We start from the raw sequence: 19,177 nt of genomic DNA, 5'->3' as shown, positions 1-19,177 counted from the left end.
TGAACCGAACGAAAAACTGAACCAAAATGTGTCATTTAAAACTAAAAGGGGCCATAATTCAGCCAAAATTTATGATGGAGTTACAAACTCTTGTCTAAAATTGGAAAAGGTGATGTTACACAGGTGTTGAAATTTTCAAAGCTTTTTCTCGAATGGTTTCATCAAAATGTGAACTGGTACGAAAAACTAAATAATGTTGTGATGCTGACACCATTGTGAGTAGGATAGCTCCCCTATTCTTCACTTGGTCGAGCTAACAAGAGACCCAAGATGGCCTGAGAAACACACCGTAACACACTGTAACAGTGTAAACATGTTTGACCTAGTGAATTCATGGAAAAAATATTCTTACCAATTACCATTAAAATTGGAGCAAAAATCTTGATCAACAATTATTTTCTTTGCTTTGACCTTGTGACCTAGTTTTTGATCCAAAACGACCCATATTCGAAACTGACCTAGATTTTATTAAGGCTATCATTCTGAACATCGGTTGAAAAAAAACAGCCTCTAGCGCATACACAGGGTTTTTCTTTGATCTGACCTAGTGGTCTTCTTTTTGAACTTAAATGACCCATATTTAAATTCAACCTTAATTTCATCAAGGCAATCATTCTGACCGAATTTCATGAAGATCAATTGAAAAATACAGCTTCTATCACATACACAAGGTTTTTCTTTGATTTGACCTAGTGACCTACTTTTAGATCCCAGGTGACCCATATTCGAACTCAACCTAGATTTCATCAAGGAAATCATTAAGATTAAATTTCAGGAAGATCAATTAGAAAATACAGCCTCTATTGTATACACAAGGTTGTCCTTGATTTGACCTAGTTACCTACTTTTTGACCTCAGATGACCCATTTTCGAACTCGGTCTAGATTTCATCAGGATAATCATTCTGACCAAAATTCATGAAGACTACTTGAAAAATACAACCTCTATGCACACACAAGGTTTTTCTTTGATTTGACCTACCGGTAGTGACTTACTTTTTGAACCCATATGACCCATTTTCGAACTTGGCATAGATTTCATCAAGGTAATCATTCTGACTAGAATTCAGGAAGATTAACTGAAAAATACAGCCTTTATCACATACACAAGGTTTTTCTTTGATTTGACCTAGTGACCAAGTTTTTGACCTCAGATGACCCATTTTCGCACTTGGCCTAGATTTCAGCAAAGTAATCATTCTGACCAAATTTCATGAAGATCAGTTGAAAATACAGCCTCTATCGTATTCACAAGCTAAATGTTGACAGACAACAGACAATGGACGCCGAACATTGAGCAATCAGAAAAACTCATCTGAGCATCATTGCTCAGGTGAGCTAAATATTCAACTACAACATTCTGTTCAGATTAGCTTATAAGATGTTTTATCACAAAAACTCTGAAATTATGTGTTACATGTATTTAAGAAATCAGCAACTGCTTGTGAAATTCTTTAACAGTTTGTTACTCTAACCTGATTCTTTTTATTTTTTTCACTGAAAATACTCCTTATTCCATCCAACCCTTTTCGCTCATAGGCAAAAAGAATGTGGTTAAATGAAAGGCCACTGCCTGCAATCAATTGAGCACAATTTTTACTAAGTACTTTTTTGCCAACAAGACCTAGTAATGAAGGCAAATTGCAACTTATTCTTTCTTTTTAAGTCTGAACATTTTGTATGTACTGCATTGAATATGACGACCTAGACCTTTCCTGTAATGAACCAGGACATTTCTTAAACATTTGTTGTAATACACAGATATCAGCTACTGCATTGTGAGCTTCATATGAAAAATCTTTGCCTAAAATACTTGTTGCAAGACATTCTTGCTTATGAGACCCTTCTTTAAAAATTTGTTTGTATAACTTTAAAGTGTCAATAAACCCATACACATTTTCACTGAACTTCTTAAGTAAATTTGTAGATTTTAAAGCATTTGATAATACCTGACAATCAAAAGACTGAATATTGTGTCCTACAAGAACATTTCTTTCACTTTCTGATAGGAAGTTGATGAACTTTTTCAAAGCTTCGCTTACAGAAAAACTCTCTACAGGAACTCCTTTGTGAAACAATTGATTGTTTACAAAAGTTATGTTGGTAATCTCAGCAGCCTTGCTGCCGATTTTAACTGTTGGCTGAACATAACAGTTGAATGTTTTATCTTCTCGTCTAGCACTTATCTGTATTATATGACTTGTTCTCTCTGAAATCAGGATCAAACAAGATAATTACATTTTGCTTCTATAAAATAAGGCAACATAATACAGTGGTAGATTTAATTTTAAGCGTCTTAATTGTAAATATACAAAACAGATATGATTTCTTATCAAACTTTGCCGATACATTACAGAGAATCATAACCTGAATACATCTGCTATATTCATAAGATGTAATAATCTAAATAAGTTATATAACGGACTTGCCAGCATATATCTTGCATCCAGTAAACAACAAATTAGGTCAGTATTACTGTCCCATCAAGAAGAGTATGTAAATAAGAGGTCATAGAACATTAAATGCCCCCTTGATTCATTCACTAACTGCACAAGAAACAGAGATTATTTGGTCAATGTGCACAGGATCTTAGACATACTGACCTCAAACCAGTAATAGATAGTAAAAGGGTAAACCTTTTACCGTTACCTGTGACCTTGACCTTGAACTGACATGGCTGATTTATAAATTCTGCACACTGTCTTGATGAGGTGATCATTTGACCCAAGTTTCATGAAAATCCTTCAATGGGTTATTGAGATACAGAGCTAATGGTCCGAATACATCTGCTCTGAAACCCATGATGGAATCTGGCCAGTTCAAGAAAGGAAGAAAGATCTTGTGGTGATACAAGTTGTGTGCAAGTTTGGTTAAAATCAAATCATAAATGAAGCTGCTATTGTGCAGACAAGGTCAAAATAGCTAATTTTGGCCCTTTCAGGGGCCATAACTCTGGACCCCATTATGGAATCTGGCCAGTTCAAGAAAGGAACCGAGATCTTATGGTGATACAAGTTCTGTGCAAGTTTGATTAAATTCAAGTCATAAACGAAGCTGCTATTGTGCAGACAAGGTCAAAATAGCTAATTCTGGCCCTTTCAGGGGCCATAACTCTGGAACCCATACAGGAATCTCGCCAGTTCAAGAAAGGAACCAAGATCTTATGGTGATACAAGTTGTGTGCAAGTTTGGTTAAAATCAAATAATAAATGAAGCTGCTATTGTGCAGACAAGGTCAAAATAGCTAATTCTGGCCATTTCAGGGGCCATAACTCTGGGACCCATAATGGAATCTGGCCAGTTCAAGAAAGGAACCAAGATCTTATGGTGATACAAGTTGTGTGCCAGTTTGGTAAAAACCAAATCATAAATAAAGCTGCTATTGTGCAGACAAGGTCAAAATAGCTAATTTTGGCCTTTTCAGGGGCCATAACTCTGGAACCCATAATGGGATCTGGCCAGTTCAAGAAAGGAACCGTGATCTTGTGGTGATACAAGTTGTGTGCAAGTTTGGTTAAAATAAAATCATAAATGAAACCACCATTGTGCAGACAAGAAATTGTTGACGCACGTACGGACGGACGCACGCACGCACAGACGACGGACGAAGGTTGATCACAAAAGCTCACCTTGTCACTATGTGACAGGTGAGCTAAAAATCTATCAAGGGTTTTAGGAATACAGAGTGGACACAAAATGGAAGGCTCAAACCTTTGACCCTAAGTTGTGACCTTGACCTTGAGCCGGCATGGCTGACTCATATGTTATGCACATTGTTTTGATGAGGTGATCATTTGACCCAAGTTTTATAAAATTCCTTTAAGGGAATTAAGAGATACAGAGCGGACACAAAATGGAAGGGTCATACCTTTGACCCTAAGTTGTGACCTTGACCTTGAGCCAACATGACAGACTCATGAGTTATGCACATCATCTTGATGAGGTGATCATTTGACCCAAGTTTCATGAAAACCCTTCAAGGGGTTTAGGAGATATGGAGCAGACACAAAAGTGTTACAGACAGACAGACTGAAGGATGGACGGAGACCATTCCTATAACCCCATCCCCCACACTTGTGGCGGGGGATCAAAAATGTCTTACCAAGCCCAGTTGTTTCTAAATCAAAAAAGATCTCTGTAACATTCTCTACATTCACGCTGTCTGCCAAAGGCTTGAAATGGGCTGGAGGAATAGACGAAACATTATATGCAGCTTCACTTGACTCCTTCATTTCTATTCCTGTTTCATACGTTGTTCCCTCCTTTGTTTCATTAAGTTCTGACTTTGTTACTCTGAATAGCAAAAATATATCTGTCAATTCAACATGGTCAAAATGATCATTGGAGGTGTAGACTGTTATAGAAGTTCTAACAGATTTAAAAAAAATAGTAAACATTTTCGCCAAGTATAATATAAATTAGGTACCTTAATATCCAGGATATCAATGATTTGATACAAATTTTTATTGACATTGTTTTTGGCCTTATGCACCACACATTTGAACTTGACCCATATTTCATACAGTCCAAATTTCTGGAAACAATAGCACTGCCCTGCGGTTGTAGACGCTTATCTGATTTTTTAGTCTTTGCATAATAGAAATATTATTTTACCCATGATTTTGTAAGTTCAAAAGGGACCATTACTCTTGCAAAAAGCATTGTAGAGTGACAATATTTGCTGTGCAGAGTCAGCTTTTAATTGTGAATATATCAAGTTTAAAAGCAACAGATTTCATCGTTGAGGAGAAAAGTTGACCTAAACACAAAAATATCAAAGAAATCTGATATTTTGTAAGTCCAAAAGGGGCCATAATTCCTACAAAAAAGCAGGATGGATTTATGTTTCTTGCTAAACAGAGTCATCTATTGATGGTGAACAAGATTTGCAAGTTTTAAAGCAATAGCTTTGATAGTTTGATAGAGAAAAGCTGACCTAACCATAAAACTTACCCAAGAAATCTGATTTTCTAAGTCAAAAAGGGGCCATAATTCTTGTTAAAAGCAGGATTGAGTTATGTTTCTATTTTGACGGTTAACAAGTGTTGCAAGTTTTAAGCAATAGCCGATGCTGATCAAGTTATGAAAATAACTTCTCATTTTTTTCAAAAAAGAAAAGATAGGCTAAAATGGCCTCTAACAAATTAACACAGGTTTTGTGATATGATAGGTCTACCAACCTGTATCTTTCAAACTTACAGAGTTAAACATTTAGTACAAGAAGATATTTGACCCTAGGGGGATAATTTGAATAATTTTGGTAGCGGATCCCTAGATGATGCTACACACCAGATATCAAAGCCCAAGGCCCTGTGGTTTTAGACAAGAAGATTTTTAAAGTTTTTCCTTTTGGTTGCCTTGGCAACCAGAGTTCTGGATGGAATATAATTTTTTGAACAATTTTGAAAGGGGGCCACCCAAGGATTATTCCTGTGAAGTTTGGTGTAATTCTGCCAAGTGGTTTTCAAGAAGAAGACTTTTTTTTAGAAAATGTTGACGGACACACAACGCACAACGGACACTGAGATCAATGAAAATGATTAAATTTGATTTTGTTCTGCTAAAATACCTGTCTTTCTTTAGTTTATTTCTCAGTCGTTTTGCTTTTATGGTTGTTGCAATCGCTTTCTGTCTTCTCCGCTGTAAGTCCCTAAGTGTCATTGCCTTCTTTGTATGCTCCCCAGGGGAAATGCCAATGACTTCATTCACCTGTTAAAATTCATGAAATATTTAATATGCTGAATTGAAATGTGACATCAAAATACCAAGAAATCATCAATTTCAACAACTGCATTATTCTAAATAATGGTGTGTATAAACTGCACAGTTTGCAACGGAAAATTTTAATAGAAAAGTGTGGCATATATTTAACTGTATGACTCATAAAACCAGCAATAATATTGTAATATTTAAAAATTTGCAAGCATATATATAATGTAAAATGGCAGTTGAAAACACCTGAACACAAAATTAATACAATACAACAGTAACATATCACAAAAACTGCAACAAAACAATGTTTTATCATAAACCTTCTCCAATTGTACTTATATAAAACCCAGTGATACATGCCTCTGAACTACTTTTAAGTATTTTCCCCATATAACCAATATACAAGTGACCCCAGGGCGGGCCTCTTTTAAACCCTAGGGGCATATTTTGAACAATCTTCATAGAGGATCATTAGATGACGCCAAAGGTAGATGTTCTATACCTTGTGGTTTTAGACAAGAATACATTTTAAGGTTCCCTTTCAGTATTTAATTCTTTGAAGAAGTTTGAAATTAGGCCACCTAAGGAACATTCCTGTGAAGTTTTGTTTAAATCTGGCAAGTGCTTTTGTAGAAGATTTTTATGCATATCTGACTACTGTCATCAAGAGGTCACAAAAGATCACAATTAGCCTTTGGCTCAGGTGAGCTAAAAAGAAATCATGAAATCTCAGGTGAGCTAAAAAGACATCATGAAATCTCTGTTAGTTTCAAATTTTCATCGTTTTCTCTAGGGAAGTAGAAATTTTCATATTATAACATATTAAAAAATATTTTGTTAATTTGGAAGGTCAAGATAAAAAAACAGTAATGTAGAACCTTTATATTTGTCTTACTTTCATTACATAGCTGTGTCCAATATTTTTTTGTGCAACTGCTGCAGCCACTCTATATGACAAACTTCCAGTTGAGCTGAAATGCTTATTTTGGGGTGCTTTATCAGCTACCATTTTATTGAAGTTTTCGTTGGCCTGTGTACTACTCAAGGTAGACAACTGAGCACTATGTTTCATATATGACAGAAACAGGCTCTTTACAGAAGCCTGCAGTGCATCATCTTTGAGCGCTTTTCCATATGGCAGGTACTTGTATATTGCTTTTGTATTGGTGATGTGTCTACAACATTCTTTGTCACAACTAGAATGATCGCCAAATGGATGAAGATACATTGCAACCAGACCTCTTTCTATTGCTGCTGCATTTCCTCTACATTTCTTTAGCATCACATTAAAGTTATTCAGGAAGCATTTAATCACTGTATAAGATAATGTTTTGTGATTTTTTTTATAGAATATAAGGCATTTGATATGATCTTTTTAATGTGGTTGCTGTCAGACTTCTTCTTTATCTTTTGGTCAACATTTCTCCTAATTTTGGCAATTGTCGCAGAGTCTTCATCACCAACTATGGCATCTACTTCTACACCCTTATCTACCATTCCTTTGACAATCTCCTCTACCATATCTGCTTCCATAGATTTTGCACTTTTATCAAAATTTTTTCTACAATTATGGACATTAGGTGCTACTGACCTTTTTAATGCGGTTTCACATGTTCGGCACGTTTTACATCTTACAGCAAACCCAACACATTTTCCAGTTTCTTCTCCTATTGCTGCAACATGACCTTAAATAAAATATTGTCAATTAAATGCAGAGAATATACCAGCATTTATACACTTTAGTAATATAATATTGTACATTACAGAAATAGTACTAAAGTATGAACTGCAAGCTATTAATAAGATGCTTTTTCATCTCATGTTTGGCATTGCGGGAGTGTAATAAAGCCATTACTTAAACAAGAGCTGTCTGATGACAGCGCGCTCGACTATTCGAAGAATTGATTGAAGAATGGGGTTAAAATATTTCCACGGATATTCAGACAAAAGAAATAAATAGATTAGACAAACAATGTTCCTGTATTACTTTATTTCGATAAGTCTTGCACTAAATGGCAATATATGAGCCAATTTCAAAGTCCAAAAAGGGCCATAATTCATTCAAAATAGTTATGTACTCTTGCCTACAGATGGAAATCATAATGATAAACTAGTGTTCAAAGTTTAAAAGCCATATGTCAAATAGTTTTGACAAAACATGGACTTGTACGGAAAACAGAACCAATTTCAAAGTCCAAAAAGGGCCATAATTCAGCCAAAATAGATGACAGAGTTATGTTCTCTTTCCTACAGATAGAGACTATTATACTAAACAAGTGATAAAAGTTTCAAAGCCATATGTCAAACACTACAAAAAATATGAACTGGTACGAAAAACTTAACCAAGATTTCTAAGTCAAAAGGGGCCATAATTCAGCCAAAATCCTTGATGGAGTTATGTACTCTTGCCTATAACTGGACATGGTGATGGTAAACAAGTGTTGAAAGTTTCAAAGCTTTATCTCAAAAGACTTTGTCTGAATATGAACTGGTACGAAAAACTTAACCAAGATTTCTAATAATAATTCATCTTGCTTATTTTAACCAATCATTAAAGATCTTTCTTTTCCTCCAAGGGATATCCTTGACATCAGACTGACCAAACTGTTTTATGCACTACAGCTGATGGTTATAATAGGTCGGTCACACATTAAACCGGAATCCACTTAAAAACCGGAATACACCGGAATACACTTTGCATAACCGGAATACACCTGTATTTTTTAATTTAAAGGTATTTTTGAAGTGTTTTTGATATAATTCAATAACATATATCATAAATAATTAACATACGAAAGGAAAATAAAATACGTTCACGCAAAATGATTTTATACCAGATTGAAGTTCGGCGACCGCGCGGGAAATTTTCATAACCGAAATACACCTGTTTTTTATAAATAAATGGTATTTCTGTATTTTTTTTATATAATTCAATCAAATATATCATAGATAATTAATATACGAAAGGAAAATAAAATACGTTCACGCAAAATGATTTTATACGAGATTGAAGTTCGGCGACCGCGCAGGAAATTTTCATAACTGAAATACACCTGTATTTTATTAATAAATGGTATTTCTGTAAGTTTTTTTTTTTTATATAATTCAATCAAATATATCATAGATAATTAATATACGAAAGGAAAATAAAATACTTTAACGCAAAACGATCTTATAAGAGATTGAAATGCGGCGATCGCGCGGGAAATTATCATAACCGAAATACACGCGTATTATATTAATATTAGGTTATTTAACATTGTTCTGTACAATACGGTGATATATTTGGACGAGTACCCAGCTGAGAAAACCATATTGGACGAGCCGCTAGGCTCAGCTGGGTACGAGTCCAAATATATCTCGTATTGTACAGTACAATGTTAAATAACCTTTTTATTCTATATCTATTTTATCTTACTATAATAATAGTTTAAATTAAAAATGTTTCACTGAATATTGTATTCCTGCCTTTTCTAGTTTTTCCCAGCTTGGTATGAGTGCAAATATATATTATACAGAACAATGTTAGACCTTAAATAACCTTTTCATTCTATATTCTATATTTATTTCACTTCATACGTAATATACGTAATTCATTGAATGTTGTTTTTTTTCTGCGTATCATCATTAAAAAAGTATATGGTGCAACCTCTCTACAACAGCCATTTGGCGATTTGGGTGGAAATAATACTTGGCTGAGATATTATGCCCACAAACATATATACAGATATATTAAAGTACCCGTATACAACAGAAAGGAAACTTGTTTATTTGTTAGAATATTGGTATTGATCACGTGTTATTACCAAACGTAATGCAATCAACAATACAATCGCGGTGATAAGATATAATAACTGATAAGTGTCAACCGGCAATCCAATCAACATGTTCATCCCGTCAAAAGGGCGTATGATTGTAATTTGATTGTACATTTGAACCTAGAGTTGATAGATTTAAGATTTTTGTTTCACTAACGTACATTTATAAAGAGGGGCAAATGCTTATTATTGTCTAATTGTACTTTTGACAAATCTTTAACAACGAATAAGTCATAAACTGTTAAAATTACATCTGGCACTTTATTTGTTTATTTATACAGAATTGTTCATGGTCGTTATAATACAAGAAATTGAAAACACAAATGGACCGCGTCACAATAAAAGCGTATTGTATCGCGTCGTTAGTTATAATTAGTTATAACTGATCATTGTGTAGTCGATAGCTAGAGTCATTTTAAGGTGGCTGCGGTTCTTAGACAAAAATTATTAAATAATAATGATCACAAAAGAATTTTGCTAAATAAAAAATGAAGACTGTTTCTTTTTCTGAAAATGCATTCATTCTTGGCGTTAAAATAATTCCCCTTTACCTGAAATATGAAATTTAATTATAAATACATCTGCGCTCCTGCAATTGTTGTTGCTTATATGGTTACACTATATTTCATAAAGTAATATTATATAATACCATTTAAAGACTATTTTGAAATAATATTTAAACCAAAAAAAAATCAAAATTTTAAAGAAATTTACCTACCGAAGTTAAAAGCTAACAAAATAATGACGATTGTAGTTCATTCACGAGTGCGCAAATTTCACGTGCGCTCAACAAATTTTCAACCTCGTATAAAAACGTTTTGCGCGTTTTAATTTGCTTTTTTTAAATTAATTATTCATTTTAAATATGATTGAATTCTGTCATTTACCCTAAAAGTAAGAAATAGTTCTAAAAAGAAAGCCGTTTGATTGATTTGATTTTATTACTATGTCTTAATATTGGTATGCAAGAAAAAGATTCTGTCACTGGTTATAGAAGCATATAGAAAAATCCGGTTCTTGGTTAACTGTTTAGGCAGTATCTTGGTAGTAACCTCGTTACCACCTAAATAAACAGTTACCCTCGAGGCCGGAGCTTCCCATCTGCACCTACCTGTGAAAGAATGTTATCCACATATAGTATTATTTGGAGTACTTTCACACATATCACGATACAAACAAATTCAACCCTTCCTTACCTGTTGAAAACTCCCCATTCAATTTACGCCCTTCAATTTATAATTATCCTGGGGATATGTAAATTACCACTTCTCTGTCCACAAAAAAAATCAGAATGAGTGTATTTTATGGAAATAGCCCATTGCATGTTACAACTGAAAAAAAGTCAACAATGCATAGCATCTACATAAATCACCTTCAGATACTTCTCTTGTGGTCTCGCCATCCACGGTCTTTGAATAGGAATGGTCCAACTCCAATGCAGATATCCGTACGCAACTTTCCTCATCTTCAACTTGATGATCTTCCGAAACTTTATTTCCAATTGTACTATAGGTATGATCAAAATCCTTGGTTGCGCGACCAAACGAATTCCTCTTTAACACTTTGAAGATTTCCTTTTGCTTTGCAGATTTAAAACCGACGTTACCTTTTGATTTAGTCTTGGTCATTTTACTGTCGTTTGATTTTGATGTGGCATACAGACACTAAATAGCCTGAGCACCTATGAAAAAATGGTAGTCGCATAATGGCGGATTCAAATAGTTCTCAGTTTTTTTTGCTGTAAGAAGGATTTTCCTTGAAATCATTGCTATATATTGGTTGAAATCATATTGCATGCCTATACTTGACATACTGGTAGCATTTGCATGTTGAAAAAAGACTCCAAACTGATTTAGCATGTGAAATTTATTCATACACCCCTACCCTAAATTGTGATTGTCATTTCAGTGTAAAAATTACGGTGTGTCCGTTTGACCAGAAATATTTTTCTTGCATCAAACATGACCCCTACTTTTCTTTGGATATTTTTACAGTATTAATGTGATCTACAAGAAAATGTAAGCTAAAGAAATTTAAATGGGTCTAGGTGTGTATTGCAGCATTGTGAAAACTTGTCATTTTATATAGAATATATAGTGGTGGCTATTTAGTGTGTTATACCTATAAGAATTGTCACCCGGTAGAATTACTAAAATTTTCTGTCGTCTGCAAATAAAAAAAAATTTGTAAACATTGCACATCAACCCAGACAATTGATTTTTGAAAGAATTAAGCAAAAATAATTTATAATTCTATACCCGGGGGGGGAAAAAGGGTGTCGGAAATGGCTTGGTTGTACGACAGTAAATAAAAATCCTAGCTATGGAAAATAACCACAAAAGTGCCTGGAGAAACTGTCAGAAAACAATATTATGTGCACAGACTTATGTGTCAGGCCACTAGAAATATTTTAAAAATACCCGAAGGCCTACACGTGTCGCATATATGCCATTTTTCTCTGTGTGTGAACCCGGAACATTTGAGCAGAAATGTGGGGACCAATGCTCAGTCAGGCCATAAGTTTAGGGAGTTTTCTTTCAAGGACTGTATTCTATGGTATACAGTAGTTTACTATTTTTGTATAATATTTTTGATAAATATAGCACTATTATATACACAACTTATACAAGGCTTATTTACATTTGTGCGGTTAATATAACTTGTTATATGTGTGCAGTGCCGGCTCAGCTGGCCAACAAGGCAGCACAATAATTTTACTTATAACCATCTTTATTTCATCCTAATATCACACTCTATGCATAAGCATGATCTTTTAGGTGTGGGGTGCTAGAAAAGTCAGGCTTGGGGTCAGTGAGACCCTTTGAATAGTGTAAATCTGTATGTAATTTGTACCTATACTGGCGTGATGCAAAACGACTGCGTCTTGCTCGCGATATGTACCTAGTAGTTTTACGCAACTTGTCGTAGTACTCTGTTCTTTAAAGGTGTCTGATAACAGAAGAGCCATGTGACAGTTTTACACCATTTACCCTAGCTTTAAGGATAACAGTGTCAGCAAGCCCATGATTTAGTCTTAGGATCAACTCGAATTTCTTTCGCTTGAAAGAAGGTATGTACCTGATCATCTCTTGATAGGAAGTTCTCTTATATAGTAAGCATACTTTTCATGTGGAAAGTCAGCAAGGAACAAAACACGTCGATAGTAATGGCATTAAAAATTTAAAAATATAATATGTTTCGTAAGAATCGTAAGAAGAAATCAAGCATAGGCAGTGGAGACTGCTCATGACACAATGATACATAAAACCTAGGAGAATGACATCTCTTGCAAAGTAGACGGAGTAAGTATGAAAATGAAAGATATATTTACAGATATATATATTAGAAAAATAAAATAATACGTTTTCGTAATCAATCACCGAGAACCTATTTCAAGATTTTTTTTAACTTGTACATTTCTGACTCAGCTGTAATATTTAGTTTATCAGACTACCTGTTGTGAATTTGGTACCATATTATTAAGAAAATCATACATATCATATTCATATTGACTTTTAACTTACAAAATAGAAAAAGTGAAAAACCACAGGTCGCTCAACACGACATAAACGAAAATCTTGCCTGTTCATGGACGATAACATGACAACTGGTTGTCTGATAAGTAATGCATTAATTGCTACATTTAATCCATAGTATATCTGATATACACTGCGACGATGGCCTGAGAGGACCAAATTTTGGCTCGATTCTACTGTTTTTATGCAGAATACGACAATAACTGAGCACCAAAAATAAGATCTAAGTCATATTAGCCTTGCATACATGCACACAAACGAAACATTTTATTCAAACAACCTATGAATCAAAAGGACATATTTCAACATTGATATGTAGTTATTCAAAATTTAGGAAGTTCTTCATTTTCTAGTTATCGTAGATAAAAAAGTTTACAAAATATTGTTTATAAATTTTAAAGGCGTTGCTACGTGTTTACACAATTATGTATTGTCATCTGCGTTTTGCATAGAATGGAAGTTTTAGATGCATTTTAAAGGTACTAATATATCAAATAAATATCCAATGCAAATTTCCCATTAGTTTAACTTGAATAATATATCATATTCCCCAGTAATTTTATATCTCATGCGCAAAATCGTTATTTTCAGTTTCTGCGCATGTGATATGATTCATAATTTCATATCACCTGCGCAAAAGCGCTATTTTGTTTTCTGCGCATGTGATATTATTTTTTCATATCTCCGTTGAGTGATTGATACTTTTGCACTGAGTAAAAGACTGAGACGTTAACTTTTCAAAAGATGTGCTTTTATAATTTAGGATTAATTTCTTTCATTTGGGAACCCGGCCGATTTTTCTTTTATTAATGATTTGTTCTACGTGCCAAAAACTTCGAAAACAACTTTTTATCAAATATTGAATCGAAACTATTTCCATGAGATTGGAAATGATCTAACTAAGAAAATAAGTGCTCACACATATATGTTTCGTTTAGAAATAATAAAGTTATCGCCGTTTTTCCAATGTTATGCTAGCGATTCCAGCAGTGTGTCACAATGTTGAAATAATTATGCGCATAAACATAGGATTCAGCGATATGCAAACGTCTTGACTAAATCTATCAAAAATGTCTTATTACACAGAAGAGTTGCCCCCCGAGTGCTAACAAGTAAGCACTCCTTAATTCAGTCTCCATTATTTGGTAATTCATTTTTAACGTTAGATAAATCATTTAAATCGTTATGTTGATTTTACAGTAAATGTTTTGACCTTTAATGTCATTTCGGTATAATAAAATAAATATTACATTCCTGAGAGGGTGATATGAAAAATGTTCACCCCTCGAAATATGAATATAGACTCGGCTGGCGCCTCAGTCGATATTCATATATCTCGTGGTGAACAGTTTCATATCACCCTCTCAGGAATGCAATATTTATATAATGTGTTATTCCTGAGAATTATATTCATAGTTATTTGGTATAACCATTAAATGCACGGATATAATTTTCTTGAAGTTGTGACATCAAACCTATTTTGTCATCGTGTTAAATGTATCCCATTGTTTAAAACCACTTCTCTCTGGATTTCCGGTAGGAAAAAGTGCCCAATCAGGAATAAATCATTTATTTTATATATCACGACTAAGAAATGTTCATTCAGAATCATACATGCATTTTGAAGTTTTAAATTTTGGTAGAACCTGGAACTGTGACAACATTACAGATGATATTGGATACATATGGATGACATTATGCATCGTCATCATCAAGAACAACAACAGCAGCGACATCGTCATCATCATCATCATCTATCATCTATCATCGTCGTCGTCGTCGTCGTCGTCGTCAACAAGAACACGGAGTACAAATCTTGGTCCATAAACAGACGCACGTATTTGCTCCCTTCCCACCGATTAACCTTGTACGAGTGGCATTGATTTTCAATTTCTTATCGTACTTGAGATAACTTGTACGAAAACAGGTACACAGTTTATTTCTTCATTTGTTCTATAGTAGATAAGGATATAAACGTAAACTAGGAAAAGACAACATAATGCTTTTAATTAGCTTTATGTTGATATTTGGAGGACTCCAAGCAGCATATGCAAGGGATAAGAAAACAGAACCAGGCCGCCCCGAACTTCCTAGTTTGGAGAAACGTTTCTTTGATTTCGACTTGCGCATCGAGAGGAAATTGGCACAAATGGAAAACACCTTTTTAGAGAAGTTGAATTCTCTGGAGACATTCTATAAGCGGAAATTGGCTAAAATAGAGAATAAACTTTTTGAAAGTGAAAAGTTGCAAGCATCTACAGAAATGTTCTATAGCAAAAAGTTGGCTGAGGTAAAGAATAGCTGTGACAGCATTGAAGAAAAACTTCATTTATCACAGAAAATGAACGACATCATATTAAACAAAGTTGAGAAAAGACTAAACAATATTGAAGAAAGACTGATCGAGGCCGTACACTCAAATGAAAACAAGATAAATGAATTGGAAAGAAATGTCTACCGTACACAAGAAAAACATAACTCTGATTTTAAACTCGTTGAAAAACAGCTCAGTGAAATATATCAAAAACAATATGATCATGTGGGAAGAAAAACAATTGCAAAAGCTGAAAATACTGAACTGAAATATGACAAAGTGATTCCAAACAGCGGCGAAGTAAATGAAGAAAATGTCTCAACACAAAGAACCGTTGGATATGCCATAAACGAAAGTGATACCGAAGTTTTAAATGTCAAAGATAGAAAATCAGATGACACAGGTAAATCGTGATGTCTATTTACTTAAAACCCACATACTTGTTGAAGCTACAATAAACTTAAGATTTGATTCAGTGCATTTATGGTAAAAAGGGAATACTTGTGAATCAGGTTAATTGACGTCATGATTTTTTTACGTATTGTCAAGGTCAGTTACGTCTTTGTCTTACTGCATTCTCATTTGAATGTTTTTTATATCTTATGTTTAGATTATATATTGGACAATATTATAACAAAAGAGAAAATCTCTGTCACAAATTTATCATACATGCATAGGTTTAATATAAGCAATTTCGTGTATTTTCAGTGTATACCTCCCTGAAACGTCGCCTAACATCTTCTGGAAACAGTCGTATTGCATTTACAGCTTATGTATCTGATACTGTCACAGAACTAGGTAAACAGCATCCTATACCATTCGATCAAGTCATGCTCAACGAAGGTCATGCATTTGACACTGTGTTGCATGCCTTCATTTGTCCAGTAGATGGCATATACATGTTCCAATCGGCAGCACTGAGCACAATTACTCACTCGATACAAACTGAAATTGTAAAAGATGGTGCGACACTAGTTGTAATGTACGCAGCAGGCGCTACTGGAAGTCATGGTCACGACCAGGGCTTCAATTCTGCCATCATTCAGTGCAACCAAGGTGAAAGAGTGTGGGTGAGAGTACATGAGCATTACGGTTATGATCTTTTCGGTGCTCGGTACACAACATTCTCTGGATATCTGCTTTGGGAAATATAACGATATGTAGATATGTCTTGCACTGAAAAATTCAAAAGAATTGTACATGAATAAACCTGCAGAACAATAAAGCATTTCTTATTTCATTACTGTATTCTATATAAAATTAAGTTTGCATTAGTTACATAACTGAAATACTGTTTAAAAGTGGCGTTAAACCCTAAACAAACAAACAAATTATTACAGTCCCTTGCTTCTTGTTTTAGTAACATTTTGGTTTCCCTTTTTGTGCTTTTTCCAACCTCCCACCTATAGTCTCTTATTGGGCAAAATCCCTTGATGAAGCTTTCATCCCCTTTACTTCTTTGACCGTGTAGTATCTAACATCCACCAGAGTTAAATGTGTGTGTCCAGAATAAAACAAATCACAAAATGAGATATATTATTTCTTAACTCACCTCGTATTTTCCGTGTAAATTGGCATGTGGCCGCCATTTTATCAGTGTTAAGCACCAGTTTAGGTCATGAGTTCCTCTACACACACTGAGCAATGGCAGCATCGTAAACAAACACTTCTAGAGAGTCAATGTGGTTAAAACATTAGCATTACCACACGTCTTGATTAAGATGTGTCTTATATAGTATATTTGCTCTCTTGTTGGGTAGCTGTTACGGATAATATGTTGCTTTATTATTATTATTATCATTATATACCACATATATATATACTAGTAGCACTCATTTCATATAAAAATGCATTCAAAAGTGCTTTCCATAAAACATCTATATAATTTAAAATTTTAAAATTACATTATGGTAATAAAATACATAGCGTTTTAAATTAAAGGTTAACAGATTAAACTCCCCAATAATAACAACAAAAACAAAATAGTGAAGTATACATAAAGTATCATTTATGAAATCACAATTTGAAATATACTTTATATTATTTTGTCACACTGGATTTATTGACTTGCCGGCCAAGTACTTGCAATACTCCACCAGGTAATTAGTGAGATTAGTTCCCATGGAGTCGTATGAAATAATGCGTCTTTTGCGCTTTTTTGAAACATTGCAAGGTCTAGCAGTATTTTATGACAATGGGCATTCCATAACCTCGCAGCTATTGTAAAGGCTTTGTCAAAGAGAGATCATACCTTCTTTGATACCTAATTCAATTGATATCTAACATTTATTGATTACGATTAAATACATAGTTTCTACTTATTATAATTATTTTAATTAGTGTTTATCTTAAGGTATTAGAAGCGTAATAGAGTACCTCCTTTTAGAAGAGTATTCAATTCCAACCATAAACCTACTTTTACTGCAATTCTGGGAGGCGGGGTGGGGGGGGGGGGGGGGTGGGGGTGAGGGCGTAGGTTCAATCCCTACTGGGACCAAATTGTTTCCCTTATTTTCCTTTTTTTCTAGTAAGTTTTAATTTCTTTCAAGACTTATAATTGATTTATTGTACAAAAAAGGAAAACAATAATTTGATATGCGATTTTTTGCTGTTCAAAGTGAATTTACTGCTTAAACGGAAGGAGTAGAGTTACACATCTTCTTTAAAGATATTGAGTTGCATGCGGTAAAAGTTCTCTATTTTGCTTTCACTCCTTAGAATACATATCGTGGAAGAAATTTAGGTAGGTTTTACGTCTGCCCCCAATGAAGTAAGCAAAATTCAAAACAGAAACAGACCTTATTTTTTTTCAATGTTGAAGTTAGAATTCTGTCTTATTAAATCCGTTTACTTGAGGCACCCTAGAAAAAATAATATTGACATTTTTATTTTGTGTTTTATAATTGTTTCCAATAGTTTGATGTTTCTTTTATTAAAACTAATGGTAAAATGAGTTCTCTGCAAACGTTTTAGATAGTGGCCATCACCTTGAAATTTGTCTCTACTTGAGCTTGAGGAGATGACATAAGTTATACAAAATTTATAAAATACGGCACGGTAAAAGTTGTTTAAAAATTGCAAAACAGTGCGAAACACGGTCACCTTGAAGAATATACCAAGCAAATGAAATGCCATTTTGTAAATATTACTAATAGACATCTAATACCTTAATGACCCAGTATATCTAGGAATATTCCACTACTAAGTACAATGTATTCATTGTATGAACAATTTGAAATATTATTTGGAAGTGTGACCATAGGACATAGATGCACCAGCGTACTGTGCAATTCTATGAATAGCAAGGTTTTAGTACAGACCACCTTCACATGAAGGAAGTTCGACTAAAGCTTGAACCAAATTTTTATTCAGATAAGCTATTGCATCTGAGTAACTTTGAAGCCATTCCTTTTAAAAGTGTATGAGGAGTTGAACACACCAAATATCTTTACAATGGCTTATTTGGTGAAATTAAAAAAGGCCATAATTCTAGAAAAATAAATGCCATAGAGAACAGTCCATTATTTAAAATCGTTTTCACAATAAGGTCCTTCATTTGTGAAATTTTCAAGCATATCCTTTCAATAGTGTTTAAGGAGTTAGACACAGAAAATATTTCTCTATATTCTATACAGCAAAATTATCAAAGGAACATAACTGCAGTAAAAATAGTCACAGCAAAAGTTCTTTCTTTTAATGTCATCAAGCTTGATCATCCGTGATCAGGCTAGTAGTGCGGGTTGACTTGGACACTATTTCGGGACGTGCGTACGGACGTACGGAGAGCACCAACGCTGT

At 34.1% G+C, this 19,177-nt stretch overlaps 1 protein-coding gene and 1 pseudogene across 1 annotated transcript; one reads left to right on the top strand and one right to left on the bottom strand.

Annotated features, from left to right (window-relative positions):
• Positions 1-489: 489 nt before the first annotated feature.
• On the bottom strand, positions 490-7,256 carry LOC123558135 (uncharacterized; annotated as a pseudogene).
• A 7,751-nt stretch (positions 7,257-15,007) lies between these two features.
• On the top strand, positions 15,008-16,590 carry LOC123537244 (uncharacterized). Its single transcript, XM_045320896.2, has 2 exons — positions 15,008-15,782; positions 16,088-16,590. The coding sequence occupies exons 1-2, from the start codon at positions 15,065-15,067 to the stop codon at positions 16,531-16,533; spliced, it is 1,164 nt and encodes a 387-aa protein (XP_045176831.2). The 5' UTR covers positions 15,008-15,064; the 3' UTR covers positions 16,534-16,590.
• Positions 16,591-19,177: the final 2,587 nt, after the last annotated feature.

The sequence above is a fragment of the Mercenaria mercenaria genome, chromosome 17 (assembly GCF_021730395.1).
Source record: "Mercenaria mercenaria strain notata chromosome 17, MADL_Memer_1, whole genome shotgun sequence".
NCBI lineage: Eukaryota > Metazoa > Mollusca > Bivalvia > Venerida > Veneridae > Mercenaria > Mercenaria mercenaria.
Note: the sequence above shows the minus strand (reverse complement) of the source record. Positions and strands in the feature narration are given on the sequence as shown.

Excerpts from the sequence above, each read along its gene's own strand:
- LOC123537244 (XM_045320896.2), top strand. The coding sequence starts at position 15,065 with ATGCTTTTAATTAGCTTTATGTTGATATTTGGAGGACTCCAAGCAGCA. Across the intron at positions 15,783-16,087 it reads TAGAAAATCAGATGACACAG|TGTATACCTCCCTGAAACGT; the intron begins GTAAATCGTGAT and ends GTGTATTTTCAG.